Source organism: Phascolarctos cinereus, unplaced genomic scaffold (genome assembly GCF_003287225.1).
Source record: "Phascolarctos cinereus isolate Bilbo 61053 unplaced genomic scaffold, phaCin_HiC Scaffold_5;HRSCAF=322, whole genome shotgun sequence".
Taxonomy (NCBI): Eukaryota; Metazoa; Chordata; class Mammalia; order Diprotodontia; family Phascolarctidae; genus Phascolarctos; species Phascolarctos cinereus.
The window spans coordinates 83,955,508-83,971,602 of NW_027555958.1; the positions used below are offsets into that span (position 1 = coordinate 83,955,508).

Consider the following 16,095-nt stretch of genomic DNA (forward strand, 5'->3'; position numbering starts at 1 on the left):
CAAAAGACTCATAATGGAAATTGCTATCCACACCCAGAGAAAGAAATACGGAGTCTGAACACAGATGAAAGCATGCTATTTGCTCTCCTTTTCATTTGTTGTTTTGTTTTATTGCTTCTTGTGGTTCCTCCCATTAGTTCGAATTTTTTTTTACATCACGACTAATGGGAAAATATGCTTAACATGAACGTGTATGTAAAGCCTATACTAGTTTGCATGTCATCTTGGGCGGGGCGGGAAGAGGTGGGAGAGGGAGAAAATTTAACACTCAAAATCTTATGGAAGTGAACGCTGAAAACTAAAAGTAAATAAATTAATTTTTTTTTAAAAAGGGTGAAAAAAAGGTATAAAGATACCATGCCAATCTGATAATTCTCCTTAAAATTACATAAAATCTAATAAAATGTGACCCAAATAGATCTGATTCATAACAGACAGTTATTTTCACACTGACATCACTAAATGAAAGATGTTTAATACTGATAATCTCTCATTGTCAATAGGTCATTGAACCACAGACCATACCTCACATTGGAATCTGGGTACTCCAGGTTAAGAACCCCTGCTCTCAACAAAGTTTTTATATTTTACATACTAAATCTTGAATTTTTTTAAACCAAAAACAAAACAAAACTTCCCTCATTTTTTCCTGAGTTTTACTCTGCAATTGCTCCCTTTGACTCTCTATCATCAGTAAGTCAGTAAAACAAGCTTTTATTAAACACTTAGTATATAGCAAATAAATGCATTCCGTGCCCCCAAAGAGGTTACATTCAAATGGGGGAGACAATATGGAAAAAAATTTACATATAACATATATAGATGGGAAAGGGAACAAGCATTTATTAAGCATCTAATCTGCGCCAGGCACTATAACGCAAATATCATTTCATTTGTTCCTTACAACCACCCTATCAAGCATTACTATAGAGGTATCTATTTGCATTAGTGTGTGTACGTACACACACACACACACACACACACACAGTAAATTCAAAGAAGGGAAGGTATTAGCAGATTGCAAGACTTCTTGCAGGAGGTGGGATCTGAGTTGTATCTTGAAGAAAGCCAGGAAGCAGAGGTGAAGATAAAGGGCATCCCAGGAACAGGGGACTGCCAATGAAACAGCAGAGACGAGACAGATACTACTGTGGCATTAACAATAACAGGAATATTATTTTGGTTAAATGCTGAATGAGAGACTTGAAGGACTATGGAAGAATAAATTGATTTGGGGCATCACTGATAAAGAAAATGAGAAAGAAAAAAACATGATAATAATATTTCCCCAAGGTTGTGTCCTGGAACCTCTTTTCTTCTATATTGTCTTGTTTGGTGATCTCTTCTGAGATGGAGTTCTAGGCTTGAGTCACCAACTTCTTCCTGGGCATCCCAAATTGGAAAACCCATAAACATCTTAAGTTTAATAAACTCATTATCTTTCCCCTAATATCCTCCCCTGTTTAGAACAGAATCCCTATCACTGTTGAAGACATTATCATCCTCCTAATTACTAGGGCTCATAACATCAGTATCATCCTCAATTTTTCACTCTGATATATTCCATATAGCCAATTGTTGACAAATCTTGTCATTTCTTCCTTTATAACCTCTCTCAGACTTAATGCAGGGAGACCAATTAAAAGTCTATTATATGCTAAGTACAACCTGATGAAAGCCTGCACCAAGATGGTAGCTATATGAGTAGAAAGACAGGAAGATATGAACTTATGACGCCTGGCAAAAGATGTCTGAGGAATTGTTAGAGTCTACCTCTGTCATTCCCCCAAAATTCTACCAATTATTAAAGAATATGATAATGATGATGATGATGACCAAGACAATACTTCATATTTATATAGTATTCTGAAGTTTATAAAGCTCTTAAGAAACATTTTTACATACATTTAAAGGCCTTCATGATCTGGTTCCAATTTACACCTTTCTAGACTTATTATACATCACTAGTATTGAGAGAGTGCTTAATAAAAATGCTTGTTGATACAACGTTCTCATTTAAGCCTCACAACAACTTTGAGAGATAAGGATACCATATTTCTTATTTTCAAGCTTTCTAGAAAAATTTTTATGTGTGACTTACTGAAATGTAATGGTTTTGAGTTTTAAGGGAAATTAATAATTTTGAAATTTTTTCCTCTCCTTGCTCAGTCTGTCCTATTTATCACTACTGTACACACTGATTACTTTTTTTGGCAGGGGGGTAAGGGTGGGAAGCGGGAAGGTGGAGTTTTTTAGCTTATGTTGTTTGCTATATTCTGTGTCCAAATAAAATAGTTGTCTCCATCAAATATATTTTGTTTACACTTTCCACAGATTTCCAAATGGCTGTATTTCACTATCATCTTGTCCTAAAATTCTTTAAGTCACAATCAGTTCCTTCTTTAATTTTTCACATAATATTTCTGTTACAGAATCACAGAATCTGACAGGTGGAAAGGACCCTCAGTGGCCATCTAGTCTAACCCATACAAGAAGGAATTCCCATTACAACATATCCAACAAGTTGTCATCCAGCATCTGTGTAAAATACCTCTAAGGAGAGAGAATCTTCCACCTATGGGAGAAATGACTTTCCACTTCTGAACAACTCTAACTATCACACAAAGATACTCCCTTGACATCAAGCCTAAATTGGTCTCTTGGCAATTTCTGTGCATCATTCCTGGTCCTACCTTCTAAGGCCAAACAGAATAACCCCTCCTCGACATCAAAGCCTTTCAAATACTTGCACAAATACAAGCAAAACAAACCTATTTTCTTCAACTAATATCAATTTCATAACTTCCTTTAATTCACTGAACTGTGTTTCTTGAATTCTGGTTTTAAAAAATTATAGCTTTTTTTCGATGTTACCATTGGTTATCATCGCCATCCATTTTGAGAGGTGTTTTTGCACCTCAGCTTCTTTTAGGACAGAACACCTTTTCACTGTGTTGAATCTATTCTTTTTTTCTTCATGATTTTTATTTTTTTTTAAATTTCTTTTGAGAATTTCTGATAGTGTTTGCTTCTTTTTTATATCTTTATTGCTGTTTTCGAGGGAATAATGAAGAGATGGATTCCTAGGAACATCTCACTCCTTTATCTTCTCAGAGCCATGGGTACTGTCAATATATTTTCTAATTCTTTCAAACTCTGGTCCTAGGAGCCTATGTTAACTCACATGCTTGACTTAACTTATAATTAAGGTAGAAGCTGAGAAATTCAATAGCACATTTCTGCCACAAAAAAAAATGCCAAAAATAAAAAGCATACTTACCTCCCCACTAAGTGAACCTTTTTCTTTCTGTTGACATCGTCTGATTACCTCTAACAGTAATGGTCCACCAACAGTGCCTTCTGCTTCAATAATTCCTAAATCTCGGGCTAAATTCTCTCGAGCTTCAAGCCCATGAACCTGGGGGAAAAAAATATTAAAATGCACTAAAATGTAGTAAAAATAATACTTGTACCATAAAGGAAAAAGAAACAAAAAAGAACAGTTTGGCTTAACAATAAAATGAAATTCTCTTTCTGGCATATAATGTTGTGTATACTTAAAATGTTATACATGTTATTTAACAAACTGTCGTTTAAATCATCAAGCAAGACAAAAACTAAATAGTACATAGAACTCATTTGACAGCAACCTATTCAACTGCCAGTTATCCACCAGACAACCTAAATTGGAAAGAAGGATAATTCACAACAATTTATCCAGATTAAGACTTTCGACTCAATTTTTCTTGACAGTTTTCAGAAGGTGTTTTTTTGAAAGTGGCTTTTTCTCTAAATTAGAATACTGACAACTGGGTAACAGAAAGTCTAGTTAACCATTAAGGATTTGCCCCATAAATGTACCATGTATATCTTAAGAGGTGACAATTTCAAAACTGTTCTTAAAAATCTCCGAGCCTCAATTTTCTTATCCACATAAAAAAAAGGATAATATACTACTTTCTTCTCAGAACTGTTCAGAAAAGCATTTTTGTAAACCTTGAAGTAACATGAGTTTTTATCATGACTCACACATGACAAAGATACACATACATGGCATGTGCATGTACATGCTAAATACAAAGTGTCCCAAAAGTCTCCATGCTATAACTTAAAAAATATCTCAAAATCACATAAAGACTATTGTGATACTGTAAACATTGGTATGAGGTAGGTAATGTGACATAGCAGAGAGAACTCTGGAATTTGAGTTAAAAATTATAGGTTCGTATTATGGTCCCGCCACTTGCTATGTAACTATGGACACAAGTCACTTCAACTGTGGGGCTTCTGTTTTGTATCTGTGAAAAGAGAGAACTAGACAAACTTTAAAGTCCCTTTAAGTGCTGAACATTCTATGCTACAATTAGTAAGTATTTGTTAAGCACCCAATATGCGCCAGGCACTGTGCTAAGCACAGGAGACACAAAGGCAAAGACAGACCTTGCTCTCAAGGAGCTCACAATTTAATGGGGGAGACAACAGGCAGACAACTATCTATAATAAGCTACATACAGGGTAAACTGGAGATAATCAACAGAAGGAAGGTACTAGAATTAAACGGCAATCAATAAAAACTTCCTATAGAAGTTGGGATTTATAATTTGAAGGAAGCCAAAGAAGTTAGGAAGCAGAGGTAAGAGAATTCATGCATGGAGGATAGCCAGGGTCATCTCTCTAGAGAAGCTAAAATGGAGAAAAACTGGAAAAAAAGTATCCATGTGATATTAAGAATTAAAGAGATAAGGTAAAAGAATGCCACACATAATATGACAATTACCACAAATATTAGGAAAGATGAGAAAGGTAGGATTCTCTGACCCTAAAAGAGGGATCAATTTCACAAATATACTCCATAAAAATCAATTCCATAAAATATAAATACAAAGCACCTACTATGGGCAACGTACCATAGATAGAAAGATTAAAAATGAGAATAAATTACATTCTCCTTAACTTGAACTAGTAAGCTCTAAAGCAAAAAAAATTTTGATGTAATCACAAATGATTTCAGTAAGAAATGGGGAAGGGTGTGCAGCTAAGTGATGCAGCACAGAGCTCCAGCCCTGGAGTCAAGAGGATCCAAGTTCAAATATGACTTCAGACACATACTAGCTGTGTGACCCTGGGCAAGTCACTTAACCGAGATTACACATACATACATACATACATACACACACACACACACACACACACACACACACACACACACACACACGCACACACACACACGGGAAAAAAAGAAAAGAAATGGGGAAGGTATCTAAAGAATGGTGAAGCTATGAGAACTACTCACCATTATTCTTTTGAAAAACTTCATCAAAGCTGTGATTTGGTCCAGCCATTCTAGAAAGCAATTTGGAATTCTGCCTCAAAAGTTACCAAACTGTACATATCTTTTGACCCAACTGTACCATCTAGCCAATATGCCAAAGTGATTTTTTTTAAAAGGATCTATATGTACAAAAATATTCATAGCAGCTCTTTTAATAATAGTCAAAAATTAGAACTAAGGGGCTATCCTCTTTTTTAGGAATGGCTAAACAAATTATGATATTTGAATATAATGGAATATTATTGTACCATAAGAAATGACAAAATGGAGTATCATAGGAAACTGGGAAGACCTCTATGAATTGATACAGAAAGAAGTGAGCAGAAGTAGGAGAACGATTTATATAATAACAACATTATCGAGAAAAATAACTTAGAACTCCGATTGACATAATGGTTAACCGTAAGATCAGATGAGGCAGCTAGGTGGTGCAGTGGATAAAGCACCGGCCCTGGAGTCAGGAGAACCTTAGTTCAAATCTGGCCTCAGATATATAACACTCACTAGCTGTCTGACTCTGGGCAAGTCACTGAACTCCAACTGCCTCACAAAAAAACAAACAAACAAATCATGAGACCAGAAGACTGAAGATGAATCATACTTCTAACTTCCTACCAGAGAGATAGAAGGTCAACTTAAAATGCAGAGAGAGATGCAGGCCAATGTGGGAATTTGTTTTCCTAGACTACGCATTTTTAGGATGAAGGGTCTGTTTTATTTTGTTTTTTTAAAATGAGGTTGGGAGGAAGTAAAAGGGAGAAGGGAGGAAGAAGAGATGGAGGAGCATATTAAAAATGTATATAAAAATAAATTTACTTTTAAAATAATACACGCAGAACTTGGCAGTAAGTACAGATGACAAATACAAAAGAATTGCATGGTTCTGTAATAACTGTATCAGGAATATTGAAGCCCAAGAACAAGGCTCAGCTTGGTGAAATTCCCAGTGACACCACCAAGAGAAAATCAAACTAGTTAGCTGGAAGAAACAGAACCATTCAACACCTATTCAGCTTCTCTTCTTTGTACAGAAGACAATGATATTCAGATTATGAATTTATTGTTTTGACAAAAAGTCTAGTTTACTAAAAGCAATGTATCACGTAATCTAGCTTTGCCAATTACTAGTTACACAATCTTGAAGAAAGCATTTACTCTCTTAAGCTCAATTTGCTCATTTATATTATCACCTACTCTAAATTGCACGGCACTGAGAAAAAAAAATTAGATCAGCTCCTATATGTCAAAGTGATTTGTAAATAATGCAAATATATGATATCACTACTTAAAAAGAAGACTTAAATCACCTACTTTCAGACTCTTGTACTACAGCCTAGTTAATAACAGAAATTTCACTTAGATTTAAAATGTTACCAAAAAAGTCTCTAATGGTTTAGTTTGGCACATTTTACATAAATGTAAATACTAATGAACTGCTAATAATTTTTTTAAATGTCCTTTCAGTATATATGGTAAAAAAACAAAATAAGTGCCTTAACCTAACCTAGCCTGTGGGTTTTGAGGTAACTGAAGGGATTAGGACAGCAAATGGTTAACCGTGCGGATTGAGTGAACCACACTGACTCCATCTTGTGACTCAATTCTGGAGCTAGCTTAGTTTCTATTCAATTATGGTTTCTATTCAATTATTCTAGTCCGATTTCTGTCCTATAAGGAAACTTTATTCAACTGTGAGAATTGGGAGAAAACTTTATTGTACTGTTTGAACCTAGCCCTGCATGGCTGGGAAGCTGGACCATCTCTCCCTGATACTTTAGAGACCTTTAACTAAGGACCTAGGTCATACTGACCAAAAAAAACCCAGTCAGACCCTAAGATTGATGCAAGGAGTTTTCTTACAATCATACATCTCAAGCAATCCATATGTCTTATCTGAAAACTGACCCTCATACTGATCAATTATTGTTTCAGTGTTTCTTCGTTTATATACTTGACAGGAGTAGGACACCTTTTCTGAATTCAGGGAATTGCACCTATAACTCTCCCTCTTCTGACCTGGAAAGTCCCTAATCTTTCCTCCAATTAGAAATCAGATTACCTAAAGTTGCATCATTTCCTTTTAATTGACTGGCCTTATTTGATAAATTGTTTTTAATATATAAAGGTCTGCTCCCCCTGTATTCAGGATCCAGCTCTAAATTGAGGAAGGTGCTTGGTCCCAATTTGTTAGGCAATTGGCATGCATTGCTAATAAATCCATATGCTTGGAATACTGAACCTGTTTCTTCAGCCATTTTATCTTTTACCTGCCACAGTTGACAGGCAACTCTTGATATTTCAGCAGTTAGTATTAAGTTTGTAGATGATTAATTTCACTTTTATAATAACAACTTTCCAATTATTTCAGTTTATTCGTAATACCCACTGTTTTCTGTTTTTTATTCCAAATCTGTTTTGCCACTGGTATGGGCAACTCCCACTATAAAAATATCCTTCATCAATGAAAATCAGCAACTTATCTATAAACTTAATCTCACTTAGGCACTGAAATGTTAAGTGAGCCCTCCTGTCAATCAGTTGGTATGTGACAGAGACCAAATGCGAACCTAGTTCTTCCCAAGTGTAAGGCTAGCTCTAAATATTCACCATGCCACAATGCCTCTCTGAGGAAATGAAAGAAATGATGCATAAAAGTGCACAAAGGCTACATAAAAAAGAGTTTCTTACACGCTATTCATTGATGAGGCCTATCTTATAACAGTATCTCACCAGAAGGAATTTTTTTTGCTATTCTAGTAGATAAATCCCTAGGTATGGGCAAGTTGGCTCAAGAACCAGCTTATATCAAATAACATTTTGCAATCAAGTGTTATAATATGATTTAGTATCAATATAGCATACAATGCAGGAACCATGAAGCCATCCTGTAAAAAAGAATGGTACGAATTGAAAGCAAATTTTAAGAGCATATGGTATTCTTAACCTGGAGTTCACAAATCCCTAATTTCAAAGGATTTGTGAAGCTAGATGGGAAAAAAATTATTTTCACTAACCTCTGAAACTTAGCATTTCCTTCAATTATGAATGTAGACAGCAAACATTATTCTAAGAAAGGGTCCATAGGCTTTCCAGACTGCCAAAAGGATCCATGACCCCAGAAAAGTTAAGAACTTCCAAGCTAGATGAAGATGAACCTTTTCATTTTACAAATGAAGAATTAAAAGCCTAATGAAGTAAGATAACTAACTCCAAGTCACATGCAGTGGCACCACACCATCTCACAGCAAATCTAATAAATGTTAACTAGTCTTGATTTTTAACTTATGGAGACATAGCTAATTTGGAAAGGGTTCAAGGAAATGAAGACAAAGGTTAGAACCTAAGATCAAAAACTAAAATAAAATAAAAACTAAAGGAACCAGTTAAAGAGCCGATATTGTTAACTGAAACAGGAGTATATAAAAATGATCAAACAGAATATAACAATTTACTGAGTGAATCTTTTTGAAGACAGTCACTTCAAAGTCTTTCAGCCCTATGGCTTTATTATTAACAAATTAATCTATTACCAAATAGAGAGGAATCCTATAACATGGATGGCTACTTCTTCTAATAACACAGCAATGGCAAGTAGGCAAACCTGGATTCTTGAAGGCAATGCCAACAGAATACAAGCTCTGATATATCCTATCAAGGTGAAAAGGTTTCAAATAAAGATCCAGAAACAGTCTATATTAATAATAATAAGACTAGTCTAGAGAAGTTTAAAGATACTGATCACCAAAAATTTAACAGTCAGATGATACTTTTTCCTAATAGAATCATAAAGACCTAAGTCTACTAAGGCATAGAGAAGTTGACATCTCCCTTCAGCCGACTGACAACCCACACCAGTGAAATAAAAGATCTTTAAAGTTAAGAGTACTGAGGACCACGAGAAAAAAAAAAAATCAACCAAGTGACAATTAGGAAAATAATGAAACATATTTTTCCTATTTTTATTATTCTCCCTTAAAAACAAACAAAAAACCCCTCAATTGCTCCAGTCTAGTCTAAAATCTGAAAGCCACCAGGAAGTAAATTTCTTTTGGTATTTTAGGTCATATGCTACCATTAACTGGCCTTTGTAATTATATGTATTTTAGTTTCAACAGGTCCTAATTTAAATAACAAAACCTATTGCTTAATATGCTATGTTTCTGTAACTGCATGTAATGTCTCAACTCTTAGTACTTGCTGAAATTAGGCTGGAAATAGACCTGTGGACATCTACCCTGCTCTACGCTCTATTTGCGGCAGCAGAACTAGCCCCAGTAAAAACACAATTTAGAGAAAACACAAAAGCAAACAAAGCAAGAAAAATTCAACTTCTTTTTCTGCCTTCGGTTATTACATAAAAGCCAACAGCTACAAGTTTTCATGCATTTGGTAACGTCACATGCCTATACACTAGTTTTCTATTAATGATTTCATGATGGCTGACAGCTAATAAAATTGGAGTTAAAGGAAATTTTGTTTATGACACACAAAATCAACAAGCCCTCCTACTTCTAACCAAAACAATAAATGCACACACAAACCAAAAACAACATAAATTTCAGTATCACTTTATGTGCTGTAAAAGCACTCAGTGAAAGGTACAGGATCCAAATACAGCTGGCCTGGTCATCCTAATCTTCTGCAAACTCTTCCTTTGATGCTTAACCCAAAGCTTTCCATCCTCCTCTCTGGAAGTTCTTCTCAGGGTTCTCTCTTCTCTGCCACAAGCTGCCCCCTCTTGTGTTTGCCTGACCTGGAATTTCAATGTACTCCAAATTATTTTTCCCCCTCTGGGCATTCCAGCAGGACTCTGAGAAGATACTTTATTACTATATAGAGGCAGTTAGATGGCACAGCAGATAGACCACTAGCCCTGGAGTCTGAAAGACAAGAATTCAAATCCAGCCACAGATACTTGGTAAGCTGTGTGATCCTGGGCAAGCCACTTTCTTTGCCTGCCTCAGTTTTCTCAACAGTAAAATGGGGGTTCTAATAGCACCTACCTCACAGAATTGTTGTGAGGACCAAATTAAACAATAACTGAGCACAGTACCTAGGGCATAGCAAGCACCCAATAAATGCTTGCCCCCTTCCCTTTTAATTTTATCCTACCTTTGCTTTTCTTACTTGTGAAAGCTTACTCCCACTTAAAAAAAATCACGATCAACTATTTTATTAACTAACATTGAAGAATACTCTGGAAAGCAGTTGACAGCTTGTCTTGCTTGAAAGTAAAGTCTTTATCTCCAATGCCTCCATTTTGACCCCTACACAAGATCCAGATGCTCTGAAACCTCTGGTGATTGCCTTCCATTCTTCCACTCAGACTTCTTCCCAAGCCCTTTTTCCGCCTCATTCTACCATCCTCTCCACTTGCCAACCCTAGCTTACTGTGTAGCTTCTAAAAAGATATTTTCTATTCAGTGCTTCCATTTCCTCTCCATACCTGCTCAATGCTTGACACCGATTTCTTTCCATACTGTCTATGAAGAGTTCCTGTGATTGGTAAGCGCAAACCTACCTACTCCACCAAATCTAGCTAGCCCCATCTGAGACCATGTTTCATATCCCTTGACCACATACCCAGGCATCTTGTCATTTACTATACTACTGACTTGGCTTTCCCTCAAAATCTTCACAAACCATACTGGCATATGTGCCGCTACCCTGATCACTTTCTACCTCTCGTTTTATCAACTATCAATTTTATCAGTTATCAACTCAATACTACTACTTCTGGAAAGGATGTTAACTGACTATCTTGTAGATCAACTCACCACTTCTGTGACTGTCTCAGATAAAATCTCTCCTCCTTGGCTATCATTCCCCCACAGGCATTGTCTCTCCCTATTAGAATATAAGGATAGGGACTGTCTCACTTAGCACAGTACCAACATATAGTAGATGCTTAATAAGTGTTTTTTAATTCATTCTTTGCATACTACTCAACTAAAATGTCTTTCACGAAGGACTTCATGACCTCTGCAATCTAGCCCCAAGCTATCTTGCTTGCCTTATGTACCATTTATTGCCTAATATGTGCAAAGTAATAAAGAAATGATCGGTGCTCTCATGAAACTTACATTCTCAGGGAGTTGAGGGGCAAGGTAGAGCACATTATGTGCCTTCTCTTTGAGACTGCACTACGGAAATTAGCTTTAAGATTTATTATTCCCTGTGCCAGGCAATTAAATTGTTAAACTAACTACCCTAACTTCCAAGACAAGCTGAATTTTCTTGGAGCTAAAAGTTCCCTTAAGAAATCTATATTTTAATTATGGGGTACTCAAATATTCAAAGGCAATATAAAGATAAATGTTTGTGTCTATAATCTGGTGAGATTAAAATACAGCCAAAAATCAAACAGCAGATCCAAAGTCCAAAAGTCTTTAAATACGTAAAAATGAAGCACTCATCTACAAAAGGAGACCCTCATATAATGACCACAATAAAACAAAACAGTTTCTCTTCACAAAAAAAGTTGAGGGCATCCAGCTTAGGGCATCAGTTTATTTCTTGTAGCCACAATAGGAAGGAATAGGGCCATTTTTTCTTGGCAGTCCACTCTGTTGGCTCCTAGATGATCTGGCCAGTTGCTGACTTCCGGGAAGCAGTGACACAATCATCTTGGAAACAAGGCCATTCAGATTGCGTCTTCAGTTGCATAAATAATTTAAGATGAGGATAAATACACATATAAGCAGCATTTAACTATATTTAGTTAACTTCATATTCTAAATCACAAAAAAGACACAAGATGAGATGGTCAAGTTCACATTCTTACTGTGCTAGTTTCAGGCTGAAAGACGGCCAAGGTGAAGTCAAGATTGAAAAACTGAAGGAATTCTGCAACAAGACTTGCCACTAAACGACCTGCAAAAGTAAGTGGAAAAAGACTTGTTAACTCAAATGTTTAGTATTTTGCAAAACTTTGTGTATTTTGTGAAATGGTACCATACTAAAGAAAAGTAAAGTTTCTAAATTTTTTAAATCAAAGTTTATAGGAAAAATTCTGAAAAGATTTCCCTCTAATATACTTAAAAGTAAAATGGGAAAAACAGAAGATACTCTCTTCAAGAACAAGTCATTGAGTCACTAAGAAACTACAATTAACTCTTAATTAATTACCCACACAGGATTTTCCATCCTGATGTTGGAAGAACTATTTCTCTGGCAAGTTTCCTTGGCCCAGGAAGTATGGCTAGAGCCAATCTAGATGATACTGTCTACAATACTCCATTATTAGTAGAGGTTTGATTATATAATGGAGTTCTTACTTTATCTTTAAAGAAAAGAAGGAAAGAAAATAATTTTATGCTACAATATCAAATGAAATTCTTGATTTCTCTCAAGTTTCGTTCTGAAGATTTAGTTTAAGCAAACTAAGTAGATAAAAAGATGCTTACCATCTTTAGTATTTAAAAACTTTTTCAGGCTTTCATTCACTAAAGGTGTTTTGTTCTATTAAAAAAGAAAACAACTGTAAAAATTTAAAATTAGTATATCAGTCCCAAAAACTTTTCTATTTCAAAACCTGTAAAATTTTACTTCCATGTTATGGTCACAAAGTAGCACACTGATATTTTTAACATTATACTTTAAACTTTATCAACAGAAGAATTCTATTATTAGCCCTCAAAACTGCATCCTATCCATCAAAAGTCTCTCTGAATCATTAATTTACAGACTTTCATAAAGCTATGTTTTGTTTTTTAAAGCAAAAATTAATTATAAATTCATATAAAACAATTAGGTGTTTGAAAGTAAGGATGTGGGGATGTTTCATGATTTTACTTGAAACTAAATTAGCAAATTTACTTTATTATAAATGTAGTCTTCGTACAATCCTGTTTTTCAAATACTCTCTCAGAAACTTAAGACTTCTGAGCTAGTTATCCAACCTTAAAGTTCACTATTCTGAGAAGACTTAATAGAACATATTATTTTCTATTCTAAATTCTAGTCTATTAAAAAAAAGTTTTAGCTTTAACAATTATATCATTTAAAGCAGCACTCAACCTGGAGTCTGTGACCTTTTAAAAAATATTTTGATAGCTGTATCTCAATAAAACTGATTTCCTTTGTAATTCCATGTATTTTATTTTGTGCATTAAAAAATTATTCTAAGAAGGGATCCAAAGGGGTTCACAGGCTTCACCAGACTACCAAAGGGTTTCATGACAGAAAAAAAAGATTAAGACCCCATGATTTAAAGCAATATTTTTTTTAAATAGTCATTGGTCCTAAAGAATACAACAAATACTGAATGATTGCATGAAGGTAGCAGAACAGGAAAAAACACACATTACCATATATTTTCTGCAGAAGTAACTTTTGCTTTAGGAATAGATTTGGAATCCATTTTTTTAAAAAATTGATTCTAGGCAATATCATTATTTATATTTGACAGAAAAGTTCAAGAAATATTACTGTGACCATGTGGCTTCACTTAAACCACCAACAGGCCATTAATTAAATTGCCTACTATTTGGCAAAACCGTTTTAGGTGGAGGTAAGGAGTAACTACATGCCGGGCAGGGGGAATAGCTTGTGCAAAGGCATAGGGACATCAGGGCTCAGACATGCTTTCAGATTCTTTATACAGAGATCAACTTACACTTAAATCAAATATAAGATTAAATGAAAATCTTTACTTCTCATTTCTCCCTGTCTCTTTCTGCTGGCACTGCAATAAGTGCATACTGAGAGCTAGGTGCTGTCATCCCCATTTTACAGTGTCTTTGATCTGAAGAATTTGAATTCGGATCTTTCTGACTCTAGAACCAGTGTTATCGAACCTAAATGCTTTTACCTTGTTGACCCCAAAGTACTGAAATACCCCTCAAAAAGAATGTTAGTTTTTTCCCCCTATAATATACATTTACTGATTAAGTCTTCAAAAACTACTTTGGCTACATCCCAGGATAAACAAGAGAAAAAATTAAAAACAAAAAGCAAAACACATGCGTTTTCCCTAAACAATGTGAGTTGAATATTAAAAATATTTAATCTTTAAGATTAAATAACTCTATTTGCATACCTCTATTTTTTCTTGTTCTTCAAGTGCTAAAAATACAGCTGCCCGTAGTTCAGCCTAGAATATTTTTTAAAAAAGGGAAGGAAGCATTCAAAAAAATTTTTTACTGACAATTTAAGATGTTGACATACTGCTCAATCAGAATTTTTTAAAAATACCAGGTTTTTTAAAATATCTATGCTATAGGTACCAATTTACTGGGAACTGTTCTCCCAAAATTTGAAAGCATGAATGTTCAAGGGGGAAGTGCAAATAACAAGATGGAAATTTGTCTTCACAACACCACGGCAAAAATTAATAAAACAACCTGGGACCTTGTCCCAGCTCTGCCACTAAAGTAGCTGCATAAGCTTGTTCAAGTCACATTAACCAGTTTAGGACCCAACTACAAATTGAAAAATGGGGCTGGACTATAAGATCTGTTCCAGATGTAACACTCTATAGTGAAACCTTCACTATATATACAGAAAGGGTGGAGTAAATGCTGTTTTGCTATTATTAGTAGAGCCAGCTCCGTCACAAGTTTGTTTTTGACAACCGTAAAGGGACACAAACGCTGGATGACCACCAATGCTTTCTGAACCGACTATAGCCACAGCCAAGTTCAGGCATTTAGGTATCAACTGTTGCTATTGCAGGTGATATTCACGCGGTACCCACTGATCTAATGGTGAGCCCATCCAACTGGACAACAAATGAAAAGCTGTTTCCGTTCTTTTCTTTTTTTTAAACTACACAGATGACTTCTCAGGTTCCTTCCAATTACAAACTCCAGGATGCTATTATCACCTGTATTTATTAAGCATTTCCTATAAACTTTACAACGATTGGGTCAAAGTTATCTTCCTTTGGAGGAGGGTGAGTGTGCCATTCCCCCACTACCTCCCAGTCTACTGGAGCTCAAAATGATCAGGTTTAAAACGACTGGAAAAAAGAAAGCTCTAGGAGGCGTGGGCCCTAGAGCTTCTAAGACTCACAGATCTCCCATCCGGGAGAGTGGAATCACCTGCTGAACCCAACCTTCCCAAGCCGCCCCTCCCCCCCAGGCGCCCCACGGGGAGTGGAGGAAGCGAGGCTGAATCCGGCCTTCTAACTAAGGATGACCCCCGGCCCCAACTTCTCCCTAAAGCGAGGAAAGGGGCGGGAAAGGGGGAGAGTCCGCAGCGGCAGCGAGCGAGGACTAAAGACCAAGGGGGAGGGTGGAAGAGCCTCCATTATGAGCTCAGGCCCCGACACCCGGTGACCGCAGCCCCACTCGCCGCCCACGGCTCCCTCCCGGCTCGATGGCGGCCCCGGCCCGTGGTTCCCTCCTCCACTGGGCCCCAGCCGCCCAGGGATCCCGGGAGCTGAGCTCCGGCTCGGGGGGGCCGCGCTAACTCGGGCGCTGAGGCCCCAGCGAGGCCGCGCGGGGCCAGCGTCGCCTCGGCCGCCTTACCTTAATCCTATTGAGGACTCCGCTGTTCTCCAGCGTCTGCACCAGCAGGTCTCTCAGCTCCGTGTCCTCCTCCGCCGCCGCCGCCACCACCGCAGCGGCTGCGGCCGCCGTCGCAGCAGCCATTTTGCTTCTCCAAGACAACCGCCCAAACTGCGCTAACGGCCCAACGGCCGCCGCAGATTCGACAGGGGGCGGCGGGTGGGGGAGACGCTGGACGGACTTCGGCCCCGCCCCCGAGGTGCCGCGACGCGCCTCTCTCGCAGTCGCTCACGTCGCCCGGTGACTCGGGGT

The 16,095-nt window shown here is 36.9% G+C and overlaps 1 protein-coding gene across 12 annotated transcripts in view; it reads right to left on the reverse strand.

Annotated features, from left to right (window-relative positions):
- CEP43 (centrosomal protein 43) overlaps positions 1–16,069 on the reverse strand; it is a 67,514-nt gene extending 51,445 nt beyond the window's left edge. For 11 of the 12 annotated variants that reach the window (XR_013486905.1, XM_020970392.2, XM_020970391.2 and 8 more), the window contains exons 1-5: positions 15,805–16,037; positions 14,373–14,426; positions 12,739–12,793; positions 12,117–12,205; positions 3,281–3,418 (exon numbers count right to left, since the gene is read on the reverse strand). Coding sequence is in view for 11 of the 12 variants with exons in the window: in XM_020970392.2 (XP_020826051.1) it covers positions 3,281–3,418; positions 12,117–12,205; positions 12,739–12,793; positions 14,373–14,426; positions 15,805–15,927 (459 nt within the window). In the remaining variant the exon portion in view is untranslated. Of the gene's footprint in view, positions 1–3,280; positions 3,419–12,116; positions 12,206–12,738; positions 12,794–14,372; positions 14,427–15,804 lie in introns of all 12 variants that reach the window. The other variant, XM_020970393.2, reaches the window with a different exon arrangement.
- Between the last annotated feature and the right edge of the window lie 26 nt (positions 16,070–16,095).